Source organism: Salvelinus sp. IW2-2015, linkage group LG23 (assembly GCF_002910315.2).
Source record: "Salvelinus sp. IW2-2015 linkage group LG23, ASM291031v2, whole genome shotgun sequence".
Lineage (NCBI taxonomy): Eukaryota > Metazoa > Chordata > Actinopteri > Salmoniformes > Salmonidae > Salvelinus > Salvelinus sp. IW2-2015.
Window position 1 is genome coordinate 19,579,386 of NC_036863.1, and position 20,604 is coordinate 19,599,989.

Genomic DNA, 20,604 nt, shown 5'->3' on the forward strand with positions numbered 1-20,604 from the left:
CACATTAATCTTGAAGGTTTAATTTCAATACTACTGGTATTGTAGAACTGCAGAGATGCAAGGTTAGTTCAAATGTCTGAGCATTTGTTATTACTGTTCAGAATTTGCTTCTAATAGATGTAACATTTCTGTGAATCATAGTAAACAGTTATTACTGTACACTCATGTTTTTATGTCTAAATGTGTGTGTGTGTGTGTGTGTGTGTGTGACAGAACCTGCGCTGCGGCACCACGGGAGTGGTGACCTTCCTGAGGGGGCGGACCCTGTACGTGGCCTGGCTGGGGGACTCTCAGGTCATGCTGGTCAAGAAGGGCCAGGCCGTGGAACTGATGAAGCCTCACAAGCCTGACAGAGAGGTAATGCACACAGACACACACGCAAAACACACTCACTTAATCACTGTTCACTTCACACACAGGGGTTAACATCACTTGAGCAGAGATGTCTGTCACATATACAAGCACATACCGTATATAAGCACATACCGTTATACATAATACCATCTTTCTCTCTCCTCTACAGGATGAGAAGCAGCGTATTGAAGCTCTGGGAGGCTGTGTCATCTGGTTCGGCACATGGAGGGTTAATGGCAGCCTGTCCGTATCCAGAGCCATAGGTACACCAACAATCACCCTATGCCTTATACAATTATATAGTACAATATACATATATAGTACAATATACAGACTGCAGCTGCTGTACCATGCCTGTTGCTGAGTCCCCCCTGGACCTCCTCTGGTTGGGGGGGGGGGGGGGGGGGGTTTACCTTGGTCACCGCCAGTGTGAATGAGAGGAGTGTTGACAGAATTGAGAGGTCAGCAAGGGGTCGGAGTATGTCGTGTAAGTGTGTCCTGCAGAGAGTGCGTATGTGTGCCTGCATACTTAGCAGGAGGCCCATAATCAGTCTAAACTATTTGGGTGATTATGCGAGCGCCGGAACAGAGAGGTCATGACAGAGTCTAATGGGCCATAGCCAAGGGCCAGCTGACACAGTGCTGAGTGGGAGACAAATAGCAACCCAGAGGTGAGGGTTGCCTGTACCTATATGCATACACGAGTGTACGTAACCAGTCTGATTTCCCAGCAGCTATTTAAATCTTAATGGAATTAGATGGAACAATCTCACAGCTCCAATACTACAACATCACTGGCATCAACATAGGAATTCACTGTAAAGACTGCCTTAGAATCCATCCTGTACCTATTCACATACACAACAGGGTTGGGGACATTTCAAATTGAAGTCATTCTATTCAGGAAGGGATTTTTATTTTTAAATAGCTTAGATGCACTTTTTTCAATTATTGATTTGGAATTTCGGTTAACTGACCTTTTTTTTTACCCATTTTTCATGGTATCCAATTGATAGTTACAGCCGTGCGTCCTCCGAAACACAACCCAACCAAGCCGCACTACTTCTTGACACAATGTCCACTTAACCCGGAAGCCAGCCCCACCAATGTGTTGGAGGAAACACTGTACAACTGGCGACCGTGTCAGCGTGCATGCACCCTGCCTGCCACAGGAGTTGCTAGTGCGCGATAGGACAAGGACATCCCTGCCGGCCAAACCCTCCCCTAACCCGGACGACGCTGGGCCAATTGTGCGCCGTCCCATGCGTCTCCCTGTCGCGGCCGGCTGCGATAGAGCTTGGACTCGAACCCAGAATCTCTAGTGGCACAGCTAGCACTGCGATGCAGTGCCTTAGATAACTGCGCCACTCGGGAGGCCACTGACCTCAATTCTAATTGACCTCAAGCACTGATTCACAAGGCAACTTGAGGCTAGCTTCTAGTCTTATTTCCCGGTAGCTATTTTAGAGGTGGCTAGTGAGGAAGCCCTACTGTGACCTTCTGTTCCCAAATCCTAAAGCTTCCCTAATCTGATATCAAAACAACCACTTCCTCGACAGCAAATACTGTAGCTGCTACATTAGAACTGTTTCCTACTGCATGAAGGAGAGGGGAGAGGACAGATATTGCTACACTGATATTAATTTATATGTTTATATAAATACATTAATCACAAAAGGCTGAACAGAAAGCAGAGGTGACAAGGCGGCAAGCAGCAGATATTATATTATTATTTATTAAATTAAAATGTATTATTTGTTTTTCTCCACCTTGATTTCAAAACAGATGCATAGCATGGTGGACTTGACAGAAACAGCAGCACTGAATATCAAATTATATTGCTTTCAGCTCTTTGGGGTGTTTATGCCCAGGTTGCTGTTCAGCACTTTGACAAATGTTTCAATTATATATTTTTTTACAATATATGATTTGTTTCCCTCGTTTCTTATCTCTCTTTCTCTTGGTGATTGATAGGCGACAATGAGCACAAGCCCTACATCTCTGGCGATGCCGACCACCACATAGTCACATTGGACGGCACGGAGGACTACCTGATCTTGGCCTGCGATGGCTTCTACGACACAGTCAGCCCTGATGAGGCGGTGCGTGTGGTCAGCGACCACCTGACGGAGAACAGTGGCGACAGCACCATGGTGGCCCACAAGCTGGTGGCCTCGGCCCGCGATGCTGGCTCCAGCGACAACATCTCCGTCATTGTGGTCTTCCTTAGAGACCTCCGCGCTACCCCCCCAGGAGAGGAGGAGGGGGCAGGGGAGGAGGTAAAGGATGAGGAGGTGGAGGAGGAAGGGCAAGGGGAGATGGCATGCCAAGACGGGGGCACCGCGGACGTTGGGGGGAAGGGTCACTGTTTCCTGCAGCAGTGCTCGGCTCCAGCCGACCTGGGCTATGAAGACCGCATGGACTCGTTGACGGACAGAACCAGCCTAGGCCTGCTGGGGCCCACGCTGGGAGAGGAGGGTCCGATCAGGCTCCCTCTGGCCAGCTCACACCCGTCCCTGTCCTTAGGCCTCACCCAGAACCTCATGCCTGCCGAGAGCCATGGTGCGGGCTGGTTGCCCTGTCTAGAAGAGGGGCTAAAGGGCTTCAGGCACAAGCCCCGGCCTAAACTCCAAATCCCCACCTGCCAGGAGCCCAGCTCAGATGGACAATGGCCCCTGGCGGCCGCCCTGTTTGGCTACGCGGGGAGGCACACCCGGAGGATGGAGTGCGTGAGCCCCAGGTGGGGGTGGGGGTCCCGGGATTGGGGCAGAGCGCCCAGGGAGCTCCCCGGCCTGCTGCACTCCACCCGTAGTGTGCCCTACCCCCAGCGCTGCCCTGAGAGAAGGCCTGGGGTGGCCCTCCCCCACCTACCCAACGGCAGCAGAGTCTGATGATGTGACGTAATCTCCAGTAGCTCTTCTCTCTCCTGCCCCTTCCTTTATCTGACTACAGTCATTCATTCATCCATCATAAACTCCTCCTCCAGGATACTAGCACCACCCCGTCCGTCCGTCCATCTCTACATGCACCTACCCCTCCCCATAGCCACACAGCCCCATTCAGGAGGCCGGACATAACAATTTACTGCTCCTGGCCCATATTGAAAACACACACTGTACTGTACTCTCAGATTCATAATGGAATACACATTATCCACTCACTCCATCTCCATAAATGGGAGTAGTTAATACAGGATTATAAGATTAGTGGTCAYTTACCTGAATAAATCCAACATATATAGACCGATATGTATTCCAGATGGGGTTACAATAGAGGATAATGGCATCTAAAAGGGGATATTATTAGGAAATGATATTCTATTTATAATGTTGGGGATGACGTCATCCAAGAGCAGACATTAATCAGTCCTTGCTATGCCTGTCAAATTGATGTTTACATAACACTAAACACAAGATGTGTTCTCATTGACGAGAAGTCTTTCCCAACAGGTTGGGTGTGAGTAAGTTCCCTATCAGGCAATACTTACTGGGCCAGAATAGTTCAGACAAAGCAGCAGAACAAATGCCTTCAATATCTGTCACTTAAGACCATTTCCTGAAAAAGAAAAATGGATGGGAATTTTGAGCCTCAGTCGACAGAGTCCCTTCTAAGCTTCCCATTACAATGCGGACCCATGTGTGTCATATCACTTACATGGACTACTTAACCAATCACTATGCTGCTTTATAATTTCACTAACAACAATAGAGCATAAGAATGATCCATGTCAAAGTCTTCATCTCTGGTTTGACAAATATAGTAAATTAATCTTAATCTCATTATCCTTTCAAATGTAAATGGTATTTTTTCTGAAACTCCATAGTTTCAGCAGGTAGCCTAGTGGTTAGAGCGTTGGACTAGTAACCAGAATGTTGCTAGATTGAATCCCCGAGCTGACAAGGTAAAAATCTGTTCTGCCCCTGAACAAGGAAGATAACCCACTGTTCCTAGGCCGTCATTGTAAATAAGAATGTGTTCTTAACTGACTTGCCTAGTTAAATAAAGGTTAAATTTAAAAAATAGTAAATACTATCTAGCAATGACTAGGTTCTATAAAATGTGGCTCCACTCTCCTGGCCCAGGCAACCACCATTCAATATTTATCAAAGAAGGTTAATTCTCGCTGTTGGAAAAACCCATCTTTATACCCTTAAGAAAACAGGAATTGTTTGTGCCATTCCTGACATTTTCAACTTTTACTAACACATTGTGCCATTTCCATACTTTCGTTTAAAAACCTCACCCGCTCCCGCCCTCCCCAGTCTCATTGAGTTCCCAGGGGCAGGAGACAAGGACACAGGAAACAAGTGACCAAACCACCTCAGTGACCCACAGTCACACGGAGAAACACCCCCAGCCAGTCAGTCAGTTCCCACTCACTGTCATTGCTTACTGCTCCTCTGAAACAACTAGTCGTCGGTCGCCTGCTGGCCTACCCACTGAAAGCATGGTGGTCATTTACAGAAGGCCATTTGGACAGTCACCATTAAGCATCTCCAGAGAGCAGAATGTATTCCAGTTGTAGAATGTACATGGAGCCCTCCCGGGACCTTCATAGATGGGCCAATAGGACTGAGACAGTAGTGGTGTTCTGGACTTGTAGCGACGCTCCCTGTGTGGATGTAAGAAAACCATTTCTGGATGCAGTACACCTGGAGGACAATATTCTGGAGGTGTTTTGTTGATCGTGGGAGAGGAAATAATCTATAATTTATCAGCTATCTGCCGTATCCTCACAAATCTGAGCATTCTATCCTGGTGTTCCACTCTGAAAGAGCAGGATGTGAATAAGCACACTGCCTCTCGGGTTAAAAGATGCCCATGCTTCTGCATCTTTCTCTTTGCGTAACCAACACATGCATTTCGACTCTCAGAACAGCGGACCACACTAATTGCCATTTTCTGACCAATTATGAAAGACAACCATAAAGTTGAATATATAAAGGGAGTTATTGAATGCCCCGAGTCTCCCCAACCTCAGCCCCACCCCCACTCACATCACCTGCTTTTTTGGAGCTTTCTGCTTCTTTTTGAGAGCAAAAAAAGTGCACATCTTTCCCATCCTAAACATTCCTAACACGGGGCACCAATTGCTTATTGAAATAGTAGTACATTCATATTATGTACATGTAAGTATGAATGTGTGCAGGCGTGTGTGTACTTGTTGAGTGTATGCATGTGGTCTGTCTTATACGTCTGCTATATAAAATCACCACTGTAAGGTCACCAGGATGGTGGCACAATATTCTGTGTTGATATCAAGCTTCACAGCCCCCAGCAATGTACTGTACTGTTCATGTGACACCTTTGGAAGGAGAGTCGTATACGTTAGCAGTGCTTGAGTGACAAGGGAACATGGGAATTTAAATGCTCCTCAAGGACCATCCACTGAAATGTCAAAATGGTCACCCCCCCACAGTCTTCTATAGCTTCAGTCGTTTATAAGACGCTGAACCTTAACCAAGCCATAAACAGAAAAGTGAACTCTATAGTTCCTCAGCTAAACTTGCTGGCTCGCTTAACCCACAGTTCTTCTCTTTCTCACCCACTGCTGCGGTACAAAGGACCCCCCCCCCATGCCAGTATGACACTTTCCCTGATGATAGTAAAAGACCACACAGTTCAGGTCTCTTCCCCTCTCTCCCCTTCCCTTTCCTATGTCACTCAATTGCTCTCATGACTCTGCACTGTGTCCACAAAACGCTTTGTTCCTGTAAGCAATAATGAATCGCGCGTGGAAAGGCTCTCTCAGAGGGTTTGTCTTCACTGAGAAAGGCAGAGCTAGAGCCAGATCAAACTAACAACAGCCACCCTCCTAAACTCTTACCAGTGCTCACATTGACATGAGCACACACCACTTTACTTCTGCTCGATGGTAGTATGGGACACAATCTATGATGTACCCCTTGGACAGTTGTCGCTGTACACTAATACGTTTGGTGGCCAAATTGAATTAGTCCCAATGAGAAACACAACAAAGGGCTCTATTCAATCTGTATAACTGAAGTGTAGCAGATCGCACAATAGAAATGTAAAGGTAATTTCTGATTGAGCAGACAAATGCATTGTTTACTGTGAATGCAGTTTCCACTAACATGGGAACATTGCCTTGAAATTTCAATAACGCTGTAACGCAATACCTCTGTGATATGGATTGAATCCAGCCCAAAGTGTCTCTAAGCTTGGCCAGCCTCCTCTCACAGGGCGGTTCAAACTCTGTCCACCAGGCATCCCTGAAGACAAACCCATGACCAGCTGTTCCCCAACCTGCAGGTTAGATAAACCAGTAAGTTTCAGTATCTGTATTTTCTGTGTTCTTCTCGTAATATAAATATGTGTGTGTATCTGAACTGGTGACTAGTATAAAGATTAAACCAAGTATTTTGTCTGATGAGTTTTATTTGACCTCTTGTACAACCAGATGGATTATAATTAGGCCTATGGAATTCTCCCAAACGTGTGTGTAAACCCTCAGCTGTGTGCTGTACTCTTGTCGAAGACTCCAGCGGCTCCACTTAGAGAGCCAGGAGACTTAATTAGTGTCCTTAGCCTCCACCTGTCAAGCCTAGACGATAGCGATAGAACAGCCATATTTAATTAACTACCCAAGATTATTTTTAATCAAGGCCTCCAACTGTCCTGTGGTGATATGCGCATATGCCCATGTATGTACACGATGGCTAGTGTTCACAGTTTAGGTAACTGCCAGCACCCTGTAAAGTGTGTCCAGCATTCTTAAGATAGGGATGGCAAGCTACAGCATTTTAATAAAATATACTGGAAAACGAAGAGGGCACTTCCTTGTTAATATCCAAGCAGAGAAACGGAAACATTGCTATGTTTTTATTTCACCCTCCAGGTGGAATGAATGGTGTGCAGTCATGTCTATTTATCTGTTCTCTGGCATAAAACATTCATCATCCTCATTACTTATTCATGTGTACTTTTTTCTTTAAAGCATTCTACATCAAGAACACTTCACAAATTACAACTGAATTTCGGAAACAGCTTTTCAGACACATAGCACATGGTATGGTATACTATTTACAGATGGAAATGCAGGGAAATACCTGCTGACATTTTACATTATTTAGCAGCACCACAGCTGCGGTTTTGTTCATGGCCTTTCTTGCTGCTAGGTTTAAGGCACACATACAAATAATGAGAGTAAATCCCTGCTGTWGTTCATCAGCTTGAGGACACACACACAACTTAATTACTATGACCGTGACCATATCTGGAGCAGTTTAGCGTCTGACATAACAGATGAGTGAGCGTTAATATCCACCAGGTTTCACAGAAGATTGCGTGTTCCAAATGTAATCGAGTCACCCCCACAGGAAAAGCCATGGCTTTAATCTATGTCACACTAGTGACCGATTAAGGGACATTCAGGGCATCAGAGACCAAATAGACCCATTTTCTCATTTAGGGGAGTGCTTTCTGGGAGCCTGCAAATAAGGGTAGAAGATGTGTTGTGAGAGGGACATTAATTGAAGGCTGAAATAGGGACTACTCTAATGGAGTCTGTCATTACACAAAACACTGTCAGAGCTGCTTTGCTCGGAAGTTAACAGACTCCTGTTGCTATAAAAACTAATCAGCTCAACACTTAGGGCTAGATTCTATCAGATCCGCCCTAGCTGACACCCACATAGCGGTTGTTTTGACGGTGTCGGAGGTGGATCTGTGTCAGAGCTGTCAAATCTACATGCGGCTCCCAGCATTATACCTAAAGCKGACATTGCCATTGGCAGCACGGAGTTGCATTAAGATAAATCCCATGCAGCATTGTTTACAAGTTTGAACACTAAAATGTGAGATGTCATCTATATCTTGATTAGGCTGATAGAAATCCTCATTATTTTGTTTAATTATTTTAAATTTGAGCGTCATTATTTCTATATAGCCTACACTTTGTTTTGAACTTCTAACACACGTGTCAAACTCATTCCACTGATGTCCGAGTGTCTGCAGGTTTTCACTCATCCCGTATACTTGATGAATTAAGGTCACTAATTAGTAAAGCACTCCCCTCACAATGTTGTCTAGACAGACACTAGGCCCTCCATGGAGTGGGTTTGACACCCCTGTTCTAATGTAAATGTAAATGTRTGGGTGTGACTTTGTGACAATGATCACAAGAGCAGCTGCTCACCGATTTGACAGGTCTATCGCAGTTACACCAACACCGCCAAAACAAAGCCATGCATGTGTCAGCTATAGCCGGTTTACGCTTGATCTGATCGAATCAAGGCCTTAATCTGGATGTATTCGATCTGCTGTTCTAGTTTGGGTGAAATCAGGGGTAAGGAAAAGGGGCATTACAATATGGACATTTTCAGTGGAAGAGCTGAGGCACTTCCTAAACATAAACTTAACAGATATGAAAAACTATCATAACATGGGAAGAGACATTACAGGGTACATTATGACCTGTACATTGTGGCCTTATTGACAACACACTAACCAAACTGGCTTAGACCTAGAAAGCTGTTCAAATCCATCAGTAGTTCAAAACAACTTATTCATGAGAATCAATTCAAACTAATGTGAGCAATTACCCAAGAAAACATTGGTATGAAGTGGAGCACTAGTGATGGCACTTTGAAGTAGCTTCGCCACATTACATATGTTGGTAATGTGAATACATATACAACATTATGGGGTGGTTAGAAATGGGATGAGGGAAACCTGCTGAACAGACTATTTACCTGTAGTAGGATAACTAACTTGAGTCATGTCAATTCCTATGGGGCTTTCTGGGCTGCGGACTAATGTGCAACATGTCCTCTCCAATCCTCCTAAATAAAGCCCCGCTTCTTGGCATGGTGGCCTTCTGAAAGAGGGAAGAGGGGGTGCTGGCCGGATTCAAGCAGGACATGGCCAGTGCCAACGTTCACTCACCCAAGTAATCTCTGTTGAGCTCAATCTCTAGCCACACCAACCTGGCAGACTGAGCCCCTACCACCCACCCTCCTATACAATGCAGACCTCAAGAGACGTGGAGGCAACCACAACAGTGGGAGTTACCCCTCATCTGCAATGGAGCTCTCATACAGTTGATGTTCATTGTTACATAAATTCAGCCATTTAATAAGTATTTTCATATTTAGGTAACACACATTCAGTATCAAGAAACCATAAAATATTTTATTTGTTAAATGTCATATTCTATTAGTTACAACAAAAAATGACATACATACACAACAAATAAAAATCCCACTGCATTCTGGGACAATATAAAATAAACACACAAAGGAAAGTTTGAACACTTGAAACCATCTAATCACCCTCTTTCTAGTACCTTTCCTAAGTCAGCCCTTTCCCACTCAGACAAACACACAGCTAAAACCTGGGCACAAACAGAAATGTGCATAGTGAACAGACAGTGAAATAGATACAATTAGACCATATCAGGATGAATCTGGAGCTGTATATACAAGGGCACAATAAGAGGTTTAAAGCATATTGTCCACCCTCCGTCTGCCTGTTCAACTCCATTGAAGCCATGCAGTTTTAGGCACACATGATGGAACATTAGGAGGCTGTGCAGCTGGGGGTAAACATCAGGCATCCTACAGCTGAAGGAAGATATTTATAGTGTAAACCACTGAGCTCTCCATTCAGGCATTTAGAACATATTTCCTTATTAGTCAATGCACACCAGTATACTTTGAGACATCTTACACATCTCCCTTTCAATGGATAGAAATGTTTACAGATTCAGTTGGGTCACCTCTTCAGTGTACATTTCAATGAAGAAAGTCTTTGCCAGTGTTCATGGTTCTCCATGTTACAAAGAGTACAGTTTCTGCTATGATGTCCATGTGGATGCTAGTGTGGTCGTCAGATTGCTTTTCAAGGGTTGAAAATAATAAAATGTTACTGTGTAAATAAAATGGTCCACGGTCACACAGCAAAGCTCAACTACAAGGAAGAGATGGCACCCTCTGATGGGCAAAAAAGGATATTGAAAGAAAATTGCTCTAATGACATGCTTTAAAGAACAGAACACTTCACATCACTGTTGGGAAGCCTTTGTACAAAACAAACACTTATTTACACGTCTCTGTCAAACAAATGACTTTACAAATATTGCCTTGGTCAAATTTTGCCCAGAAAACAAGCAAAATAAAATAATCTAGAATCAAGACGACAGAATGTGACATTTGGATACATTTTTTTGAAAAGAGAAAGAAATCCACCAAGTTGAAAACAAAATTACATCCGCTTCATAGAAGTCAAAGTGTGTTAATTTGCATGGACCCATTTTTTCAAAGACGAGCAGAATAGCTGTACTGGGAGGAGTTGCGCACACAATACAGAGAGTTAAGATCGCATTAGGGCAGAAAACTTTTAAAAAACACCTACACACATGCCTATGTTACAGAGCTCATCTTGACTTGACAAGGGCTGCAGAAAACACTTACTGGTGAAAGAAAGAACCCTGTATGTATGGATAAGGTACATCAGCTTTGATGTTTAATTACGAGACAAGGTTAAAAAGCACTTGAAGCCCAGACTGTCAACCAAGAAAGTTCAGTGTGAATAATCAATTCGGTCAAAATCCACTACTGTGAGCAAGAGTCATGACTATATTTCTACTAAGAAACTACTCAATACACATTCAGAAGGTAGCAATCTCTTACACATGCCAGAGAAGGACGTTCCATTGATACATCCTTCAATGTGTCTACACAGCAGCAAAACTGGTTCTTGTTCTGAAAGATTTACTGGGGGGCAAGCAACTCCAATCTACCGAGAGTAGCAGACGAAATACAGTAGTTTGCATTGATAAGATTTGCACAGAAAGGGACTTCCTAACAAGTTTTAAATCAATGGTGATACAGGAATAAAGGTACTAAATGCGTCCACTTCAAGGCATTCGTTCAGACTGTTTTCAAGAATGGGGTGTTCATTACAGCACTGTGTGATGCCTGCCTGACTGTGCTCCTCCACACAAACACATCAATAGCACCTCATTGAATCAGAAAGGCAGAGAGATTTTAAGGTTCTCTTTCTGTTATGAAGCAGGTGCACTGTGCTTATTTCTCAAAATTCACCAGAGCTCACGATGTCCAGACCAAAGCCCAATCGGAGTATTTAGACATTGCAAACATCAACCATGAGGTTAGTTGCATATGATAAAATGTTACTATTTTACTTTTCACAACGACAGCCTAAAGAATGTCTCTCGCAAATATATTGTTCCTCGCCCCATTCTAACTCATATTTAATCCAATTTACATTTAAATATAAATGGAGATTAATAAAAGTGATCAAATATTTACATATTTTGCAGTCATCATCAAGGTGCTCACTTAGTGAGTTGTAGCATTCTCATTGCATTTGGGGTTGCCGGTGACTAGAATGACTGCATGCAAGTGTCTACACAAGTGCTTGTGTACATTAAAGTTATATACACTGCTCTCCAGTCCCCATACGGCGATGGCCACTGTTTAGACCGGCTGTGGAGGCCATGTTGGCGGGGAATCACCTCTCGGTGTTCTCTCCTGTGGTGAAGCACAGGTCATCAGAGTTCAACTGGGCCCCTGGGAGGAAAGAACAGAAGCATTTAAAACACTGAGCTAAGCATTCATTTCCTTCCACGGTACTGGCAAGCTGATTTGAGGCTAAAATGTGTTAAGTGTGCAGAAATGAGACCCCACACTAATGCATGTGTGTTTTAGTGTTTGTGTGAAGGGGTTACACATATATATATGTGTGTGTGGCAGGTAACAAAATTGACCTGCACAGGGCAGTGCCTGGGCATCATAGCGACAGTCTCCAGCCTCCAGGGCCACCACCTCGTCTTCGTTCTCTGTGTCACAGTCGATCTCACTGTCACTGCTCATACCTGGCAGCAGCACCACCGTCTGCTTATGGACAAGATGACCTGACAGACAGAAAGAGCGGGGGGCACAACGGATAAGGGAAATCAGAGTGACAGAGTGGGAGAGAAAGCGAGAGGCAAACAGAAAAGGGAGAGAAAGGGCACATAGGTAAACAAAAGAGGGGGCCGGAGGGACAAAGGAAAACAGCAGAAAGATAGAAAGAGGGAGAAAAGGTACATGTAACAGAGTGGGGGAACCACCAAGACCAATATAGCGGCATCTCAGAGGTAAGGGAAACACCATCACCGCCAAGAGCACACATCATCCTGCACAGGGCCGAATAGACACCACCTCTGTCTCACTCTCTACAGACATCAACTCATCCCCAAGATCATTAGGGGTAAAACTGCAGAATAAACATCCTTTAAAATTCCCTTTACCAAGAAGCTTTTAACTCTACCTCCAGTATGGTATTAGATTACAGTATATTTTATCCACAGATGAAAAGTGGAGCTCAATACTTACTGCCGTCACAATAGCATTCCTCCATAGAGGAGGGTCGAGGTAGAGGTGAAGGAAGAGGAGGGTTAGAGCAGTAGGGCTCACTTTCGTCAGAGCGTGAAGAGGGTCCCTCTGCCAGGGAGAGCAGTGACTGGCGGACCTCAGCCGTCTCCTCCAAGTCACAGTCCAGAGAGCTGTCCGTCAGCAGGCCGGCCCTAAGGGAAGTTGAGGTTGATTTGCCATTTGTTTAAAACCAGTGATATTGATTTCAATACATAAAATACGTAATGGAATTCCAATCCAAGCACTTTGGATCGCCACTAATGCATAAGGGCTAGGGTTAGATTTAGGAACAGGGTGTTATAGTCTTACCCCATGGGCTGGGTCCTGGGTCGTGCTATGGTGGAGGTGGAGATGCCGTTAAGGCCCCCCAGAGCGTACAGGTCAGCCCCGTAGAGCTGCTCCTGGTCGTGTTTGGAAATGCAGGGCTTGCTGTCGCAGCAGGACGATGAGCTGCCTAGAGAAGGAGGGGAGCTGTGCACGCTATGTGGCTTCAGAGCTCCTACATTATGACACAGCACAGGGAAACACTGGTCAGTCAGAAGTCATTCGCTTTTGGTGCATTGCATGAATGTTTTACAAATTAGTGTGACACGTGACAACCATACATTTGGGTACTTAGGTGGAGCCATGGCGGTGTGTCATCACTGGTGAAGGTCGAAACACTGCTAACCCAACCACTACCTGGGTTTTCTACTGACCTTCTGATCCTTTGGGGGTGTCCCTGGGGAAGAGGCTTTGATCACTAGACAACTCTTCACCGCTCTGGCCTCTCGACTCCTTCTCCACTCTGTCTGTAGCTCTCCTCAGGCCCAGCCCGCTGCCCTCCTGCTTGGGAGACAAGGCCTTCTTCCCTCCTGCCACACAAACCACAGCATCACAGCTGGATGAACATCTGACAGAGCAGTCGATAGCTCCCCAGCTGCCTGTTTAGAGTGAACCGTAGAAAGTGCTGTGCAATGCTATCCAATTCCACAGATTGTAGAGTGTATTGTGTACAGTGAAGGTGTGTAGCACCAACAGGGTTGGGTAAGTTACTTTCTAAATGTAATCCGTTACAGTTACCTGTCCAGAATTGTAAACTTAACTGTGGACACTAAAAGGCCACTAAAATGTGCAGTTTTGCCCCACAACATAATGCCACAAGCTTTGAGGGAGCGTGCAATTTGCATGCTGGCTGCAGGAATGTCCACCTGAGATGTTACCAGAGAAGTTAATGTTCATTTCTCTACCAAAACCACCTCCAACATCGTTTTCGAGAAATTGTCTGGACGTCCAACAGGCCTCACAACCGATGTCAATGTTGTGGGATTATGGTATGGGCAGGCATAAGCTACGGACAACGAACACTATTGCATTTTATCGATGACAAGTTGAATGCACAGAGATACTGTGACGAGATCTTGAGGCCCATTGCTTGCCATTCATCCCCCATCATCACCTCATGTTTCAGCATGATAATGCACAGCCCCATGTCGCAAGCATCTGTACACAATTCCTGGAAGCTGAAAATGTCCCAGTTCTTCCATGGCCTGCATACTTACCAGACATGTCACCCATTGAGCCCGTTTCGGATGCTCTGGACCGACGTGTACGACAGTGTGTTCCAGTTCCCGCCAATATCCAGCAACTTCGCACAGCCATTGAAGAGGAGTGGACAACATTCCACAGGCCACAATCAACAGCCTGATCAACTCTATACAAAAGGAGGTGTCATGCTGCATGAGGCAAATGGAGGTCACACCAGATACTGACTGGTTTTCTGATCCACACCCCTAACTTTTTTTTTTAAGGTATCTGTGACCAACAGATGAATATCTGTATTCCCAGTCATGTGAAAACCATAGATTAGGGCCTAATGAATTTATTTAAATGGACCGATATTCATATATGAACTGTAACTCAATAAAATCTTTGAAATTGTTGCATATTGCCTTTATATTTTTGTTCAGTATAGTTAAATTAGAGAGCAGCAGTGTGATTCACATCAATGCTCCATGTAGTTATCAATAATAAGTGATATACGTATTGCCCGTAGGCCAGACCACTGCTGTCATCCTTACCTCCAAGCGTTTATTCAAATTGGATAATCTTCGGATGCCGACAGCAGTCGCACCATTGGAAGACATAGCTTGGACTGTAGCCTACAAAAGCATATTCCTGCTCTTTTCCCGCGATCCATCAACACATTTGGTGTGTCATCATAGTTGTCTCTGACTTGCGGTCAGACTTGCTCAGGCGGAACAAACTTGCCCTTTTTTTCAATGCTAATTTGAATGTCACTGAGAAAACAGCAAAGGTGTCAAAGATATTTAACATGTAATCTGTTACTCCCCAACCCTGAGCACCACTCACCAGAGCGACAGTGTCTGGAGGCCCCAGGTCCTTTCCCCATCAGATCCAGCTCTGTGGACTTTCTGCTGGACCCCAGGTCTGAGTCTGCGTGGTAAGAGGGCCCCTGTTCCCCTGTGGCTCCGCCAGAGGGTCCTCCCCTGGCCTCCCCCCGCGCCTCCAGCTGAAACTTGACATCCGTCATCTTACTGCGCACCTCAGCCATCTGGGCCTTGAGCCGGATCAGGACCCCTGAGTCTGGGGCTCCTCTCCTCACTGCCTGAGGCCGGCGCTCACCCCGCTCCTTTCTGGAGTGGACTTGGACTGAAGAGAGGTATAGAGGAGAGGGACAAGCGCAATGAAGAGATGAAGTGGCTATTAGCACTTGTCCTAATGTTTGTGACTGTGCCCTAGCTTGGCTACCCAGTACAGAGTAGAACAAAAGATGTTGTATTGTCACATACACTGGATACGCCGGTGTATGAGAGAGACCACATACCTTGGCTGTGCAACAGGGAAGCAGGAGGTCTGGGCTGAAGGCCCCATAGTGACTCCACGTTGTTGTGTTCCTTCAAGTCCAGTAGCTGGATGAGGATGACTGGGTCAATCTCCAGCAGACTGTTGTTGCTGCCAACGGAGGAGAGACCTCCACCACGTCTCAGACACCTGGCCCCATGGTTAGAGCCTCCTGGGAGAGACAGGGGAGAGTCAGAGGTATGTTCAGAGATACAATGGTGAGGAGACAGTTGCAAAGGGGAATTGGAGACCAAAGGTGAACTATACTGGAAGCTTCTATCTATCGAGTGCAGTAGAAGTACCAAGGGGAGTCAACTGACGCTTTGAATAAGTTTGGAATAGGGCATAGTGAATACTAGTTGCAAAAGGAAATCTTTATTTACTAGGTTTATCACACAGAGGAGCGCTATGGCTGCTCAACAGCTCACGCTTCATTATGAGTTACAGTAGACCCACTTCAGACAAGATAACTCCTCACAAAGATTAAATTAAACTCTAGCCATGTCACAGGGGCAGCAGGTAGCCTAGTGGTTAGAGCGTTGGACTAGTAACCGAAAGGTTGCAAGATCGAATCCCCAAGCTGACAAGGTAAAAATCTGTCGTTCTGCCCCTGAACAAGGCAGTTAACCCACTGTTCCTAGGCCGTCATTGAAAATAACAATTTGTTCTTAACTGACTTGCCGAGTTAAATAAAGGTTAAATAAAAACTGCACTATTGAGTCAGCCAGTGCACAGCTATGAGAGAGCAGCAGAAAAATCATTAAGGTCTGCATACAATGAGCATTTGAGAAGGCGAGAGATAAGAAATTGGAAATGGCAGCGGGGACAATAATCCACTTTGCAGCCAATGTTTAATGAATAAATGTAAATAAACCAATATGGGGCATGTAATAATGGATATTTTACTTTCAGAGGAGAGAGTCAGATAGTCAGTAAGAGACAGCCAACATGTCAGAGTTACTAAAGTTGAAATCAGTTATCAAAGTACTGAAGAGTAGGCTTCTTAACAGGACACACTTCATGCATGCAAATCTAAGCATTGTTATGCAGCCCTTTACACTCCCCTTTGGTTGTGTTTTAATCCACTGCAGCTACCACCTTTCCACACAACACACTTAAAACGTTCCACATCAGCACCCATGACAAGTCATCACACTGACAATGAGTCATCGTCTTTAAGCCCCATTACACTAAAACACACACTAAAGAGAGATCTGATGAGTGAGATAGAGATATAACTAGATAGAAAAGAGGAGAGAAAGATGGCATACAGAAAGAGAAGTAGGGAGAGAGAAGGGAATAGAAAGAAAAGGGAGGGAGGGATGGGGAAAGGAGGGAGTAGAGAGAGAGAGACAAAGTGGAGGAGGAGGTTACCTGCTGCCCCTGCCACATCGTCAGGCAGTTCTCCCTCCTCCATCTCCAGGTTCCCACTGAACTCCACATCATTCTCCCCAGACCTGAGAACCAGAGACCATCAATGTCTGGACTGGGAACAACGTTGCTACAATGTCAGGGTCAAAATAACACTAAACTTTTAGCTGACAACTACCACTAAAACTGACGGATGCCTAAACCATGGCAACACATGAAAAATGTCTACCTGTCATTTCAATTGATTGAGCTGATCAATTGGTTTCATTTGCCGATTTATTGTTACAATAAATGACCATTTGGGGACATTTGGTTCCCTACGTGGGCCTCTAAGGATATAGAAACTGTGCACGTTCAAGTCAACCCCACTTAAGGAACATTCAGTTCCTTGGCCAATACTAAGGCCGGGAGATGACATTATGAACCAACTAATAAATCAGCTTACGCAAGACCTTGGCTTGACCAGCAACTCAAATTAGAAAGTGTGTCCAGGACTCCCTAAACCACACAGAGAAGTGTTCCCTCATCAATAAGCTTCTTAGGGTGATTAGACACAAAGTGCTCCGTGTTAGAACAGACCAGCTATATACAGTGCATTCGGAAAGTATTCAGACTCCTTCCTTTTTTCCACATTTTGTTACATTACAGCCTTTTTCTAAAATTAAATAAAATAAAATTACTCAATTTACACACAATACCCCATAATGACAAAGCTTAAATCTCGTTTTAGAAATGTTTGCATATGTAATAAAATCAAGCCTTTATGGTAGAGTGGCCAGATGGAAGCAACTCATCAGTAAAAAGGTACATGGCAGCCCGCTTGGAGTTCGCCAAAAGGCACCTAAAGGACTGACCATGAGAAACAAGATTCTTTGGTCTGATGAAACCAAGCTTGAACTCTTGGCTTGAATCCCAAGCGTCATATCTGGAGGAAACCTGGCACTATCCCTACAGTGAAGCATGGTGGTGGCAGCATCATGCTCCGGGGATGTTTTTCAACGGCAGGGACTGGGAGACTAGTCAGGATCGAGGGAAAGATGAACGGAGCAAAGTACAGAGAGATCCTTGATGAAAACATGCTCTAGAGCACTCAGGACCTCAGACTGAGGCCAAGGTTCACCTTCCAACAGGACAAGGACCCTAAGCACACAGCCAAGACAACAAAGGAGTGGCTTCGGGACAAGTCTCAATGTCCTTGCAATGTTCTCTCTGGAATGGTACAGCTTCATGACAAGTCATTCTGTTCTTTTAGCAGGGGCCAAATGGCCCCATGAGATGTGCGTGCCCATTTGAGAGTATTCAAGTAAGGTGTCCGTGTGTCTGCATGTATACCAGCATGCATTAAGTACATTGGTCTGCTTAAGATTGCCCTGTACACATTCCTTTAGGTATGCCCTGGGGGAGAAGAGGGGATAACAGGGGAAACACAGCAGCTATTGTATCAGACTCCAGTACAACATGAGTCAGATCTCCAACAGAGCGTCTCACTCGCCGCACCACTCAGCGCATTTATAGACAGGGGAACGACGGAGCAACACATCCCAGAGCATCTGTCCAACCAGAGAAAAAATTATAATAAGCCCTGCCGGACCTACAGCATTGAGTGAGTGAGAGAAGTGCCTTGTGGGCAGAGAGTGGGGATGTCAATTGACTGTAGTTTCCCCCTACAGGCATGGGTGATTGGACAATGTGTCTATTTCTGTGTGTGTGTGTGAGAGGGTTCTCTATGTTGTGTGTATATATTTGTGCATCCATGTCTGTATGAAGACGTAGGAAGCCCTTCTGTGAGTATTTATGTATACGGTCCATATGTGATAATGTGTAGGTACACTCAGTGTCCCGCTTGTTACACACCCCATTCATGAAAATGGGTCGCTCCTACAGACAGTGAGTCACGTGGCCGTGGCTTGTTATATAAAGCAGACAGGCAGAGGCATTCAGTTACTGTTCTATTGAACGGTAGACCTAAGTGACTTTGAGCACGGTATGATCGTCGGTGCCAGGCGTGCTGGTTCCAGTATCTCAGAAATGGACAGCCTCCTGGGCTTTTCACACATGACAATGTCTAGTGTTTACCGACAATGGTGCAACAAAAAATAACATCCGCTGACTGGCAGTCCTGTGGGCGAAAACAGCTTGTTGATGACAGGTTGAAGGAAAATGGCAAGAATCGTGCAAGCTAACAGGTGGGTCACAAACATGCAAATAACGGTGCAGTACAACAGTGATGTGCCGAATGGTATCTCGAAACACACAACTCTTCGGTCCTTGTCAAGGATGGGCTAATGCAGCAGACGACACACCGGGTTCCACTCCTGTCAGCTAAAACGAAAAAGAAGTGGCTACAGTGGGCACGCGATCACCAACATTGGTCAATTGAGGAGTGGAACAACATTGCCTGGACCAACGAATCTTGGTTCCTGTTGCGTCATGCTGATGGCTGAGAATTTGGTGCAAGCAGCGGGAGTCCATGGCACCATCCTGCCTGGTTTCAACGGTACAGACTGGTAGCGGCGGTGTAATGGTGAGGGGAATGTTTCTGGTACACGTTAGATCCCTTAATACCAATTGAGTACCGTTCCCATGCTCCGAAGAATTCAGGCTGTTCTGGAGGCAAAGAAGTCTGACCCAGTACTAGTTGGATATACCTAATACACTGGCCACGGAGTGTATGTATGCATGTACAGTTGAAGTCGGAAGTTTACATACACTTAGGTTGGAGTCATTAAAACTAGTTTTCAACCACTCCACAAATTTCTTGTTAAACTATAGTTTTGGCAAGTCGGTAAGGACATCTACTTTGTGCATGACACAAGTCATTTCTCCAACAATTGTTTCATTTCACTTATAATTCACTGTATCACTCCAGTGGGTCAAAAGTTTACATACATTAAATTGACTGTGCTTTTAAACAGCTTGGAAAATTCCAGAAAATTATGTCATAGCTTCTGATAGGCTAATTGACATAATTTGAGTCAATTGGAGGTGTACCTGTRGATGTATTTCAAGGCCTACCTTCAAACTCAGTGCCTCTTTGCTTGAAATCATGGGAAAATCAAAATAAATCAACCAAGACCTCAGAAAAAAAATTGTAGACCTCCACAAGTCTGGTTCATCCTTGGGAGCAATTTCCAAACGCCTGAAGGTACCACGTTCATCTGTACAAACAATAGTACGCAAGTATAAACACCATGGGACCACGTAGCCGTCATATCGCTCAGGAAGGAGACATCTTCTGTCTCCTAGAGATGAACGTACTTTGAGCGAAAAGTGCAATCCCAGAACAGCAGCTACAAATCAATCCCAGAACAACAGCAAAGGACCTTGTGAAGATGCTGGAGGAAACAGGTACAAAAAGTATCTATATCCACAGTAAAACGAGTCCTATATCGACCTGAAAGGCCGCTCAGCAAGGAAGAAGCCACTGCCCCAAAACCGCCATAAAAAAGCCAGACTACGGTTTGGGGGGGACAAAGATCGTACGTTTTGGAGAAATGTCCTCTGGTCTGATGAAACAAAAATAGAACTGTTTGGCCAAATTGACCATCATTATGTTTGGAGGAAAAGGGGGAGGCTTGCAAACCAAAGAACACCATCCCAACCTTGAAGCACGGGGGTGGCAGCATCATGTTGT

The 20,604-nt window shown here is 45.0% G+C and overlaps 2 protein-coding genes across 4 annotated transcripts in view; one reads left to right on the forward strand and one right to left on the reverse strand.

Annotated features, from left to right (window-relative positions):
* Nucleotides 1–6,733, forward strand: part of ppm1e (protein phosphatase, Mg2+/Mn2+ dependent, 1E) — a 104,689-nt gene extending 97,956 nt beyond the window's left edge. The window contains exons 5-7 of the mRNA XM_023969254.2: nucleotides 214–357; nucleotides 524–617; nucleotides 2,329–6,733. Of these exons, the coding sequence (XP_023825022.1) occupies nucleotides 214–357; nucleotides 524–617; nucleotides 2,329–3,245 (1,155 nt within the window). The 3' untranslated portion in view covers nucleotides 3,246–6,733. The remainder of the gene's footprint in view (nucleotides 1–213; nucleotides 358–523; nucleotides 618–2,328) is intronic.
* A 2,754-nt stretch (nucleotides 6,734–9,487) lies between these two features.
* Nucleotides 9,488–20,604, reverse strand: part of trim37 (tripartite motif containing 37) — a 33,264-nt gene continuing 22,147 nt past the window's right edge. For 2 of the 3 annotated variants that reach the window (XM_023968127.2, XM_070434248.1), the window contains exons 18-25: nucleotides 16,974–17,056; nucleotides 15,583–15,771; nucleotides 15,108–15,407; nucleotides 13,454–13,609; nucleotides 13,065–13,254; nucleotides 12,717–12,907; nucleotides 12,107–12,253; nucleotides 9,488–11,909 (exon numbers count right to left, since the gene is read on the reverse strand). In XM_023968127.2, the coding sequence (XP_023823895.1) occupies nucleotides 11,851–11,909; nucleotides 12,107–12,253; nucleotides 12,717–12,907; nucleotides 13,065–13,254; nucleotides 13,454–13,609; nucleotides 15,108–15,407; nucleotides 15,583–15,771; nucleotides 16,974–17,056 (1,315 nt within the window). In that variant the 3' untranslated portion in view covers nucleotides 9,488–11,850. The remainder of the gene's footprint in view (nucleotides 11,910–12,106; nucleotides 12,254–12,716; nucleotides 12,908–13,064; nucleotides 13,255–13,453; nucleotides 13,610–15,107; nucleotides 15,408–15,582; nucleotides 15,772–16,973; nucleotides 17,057–20,604) is intronic. The other variant, XM_070434249.1, reaches the window with a different exon arrangement.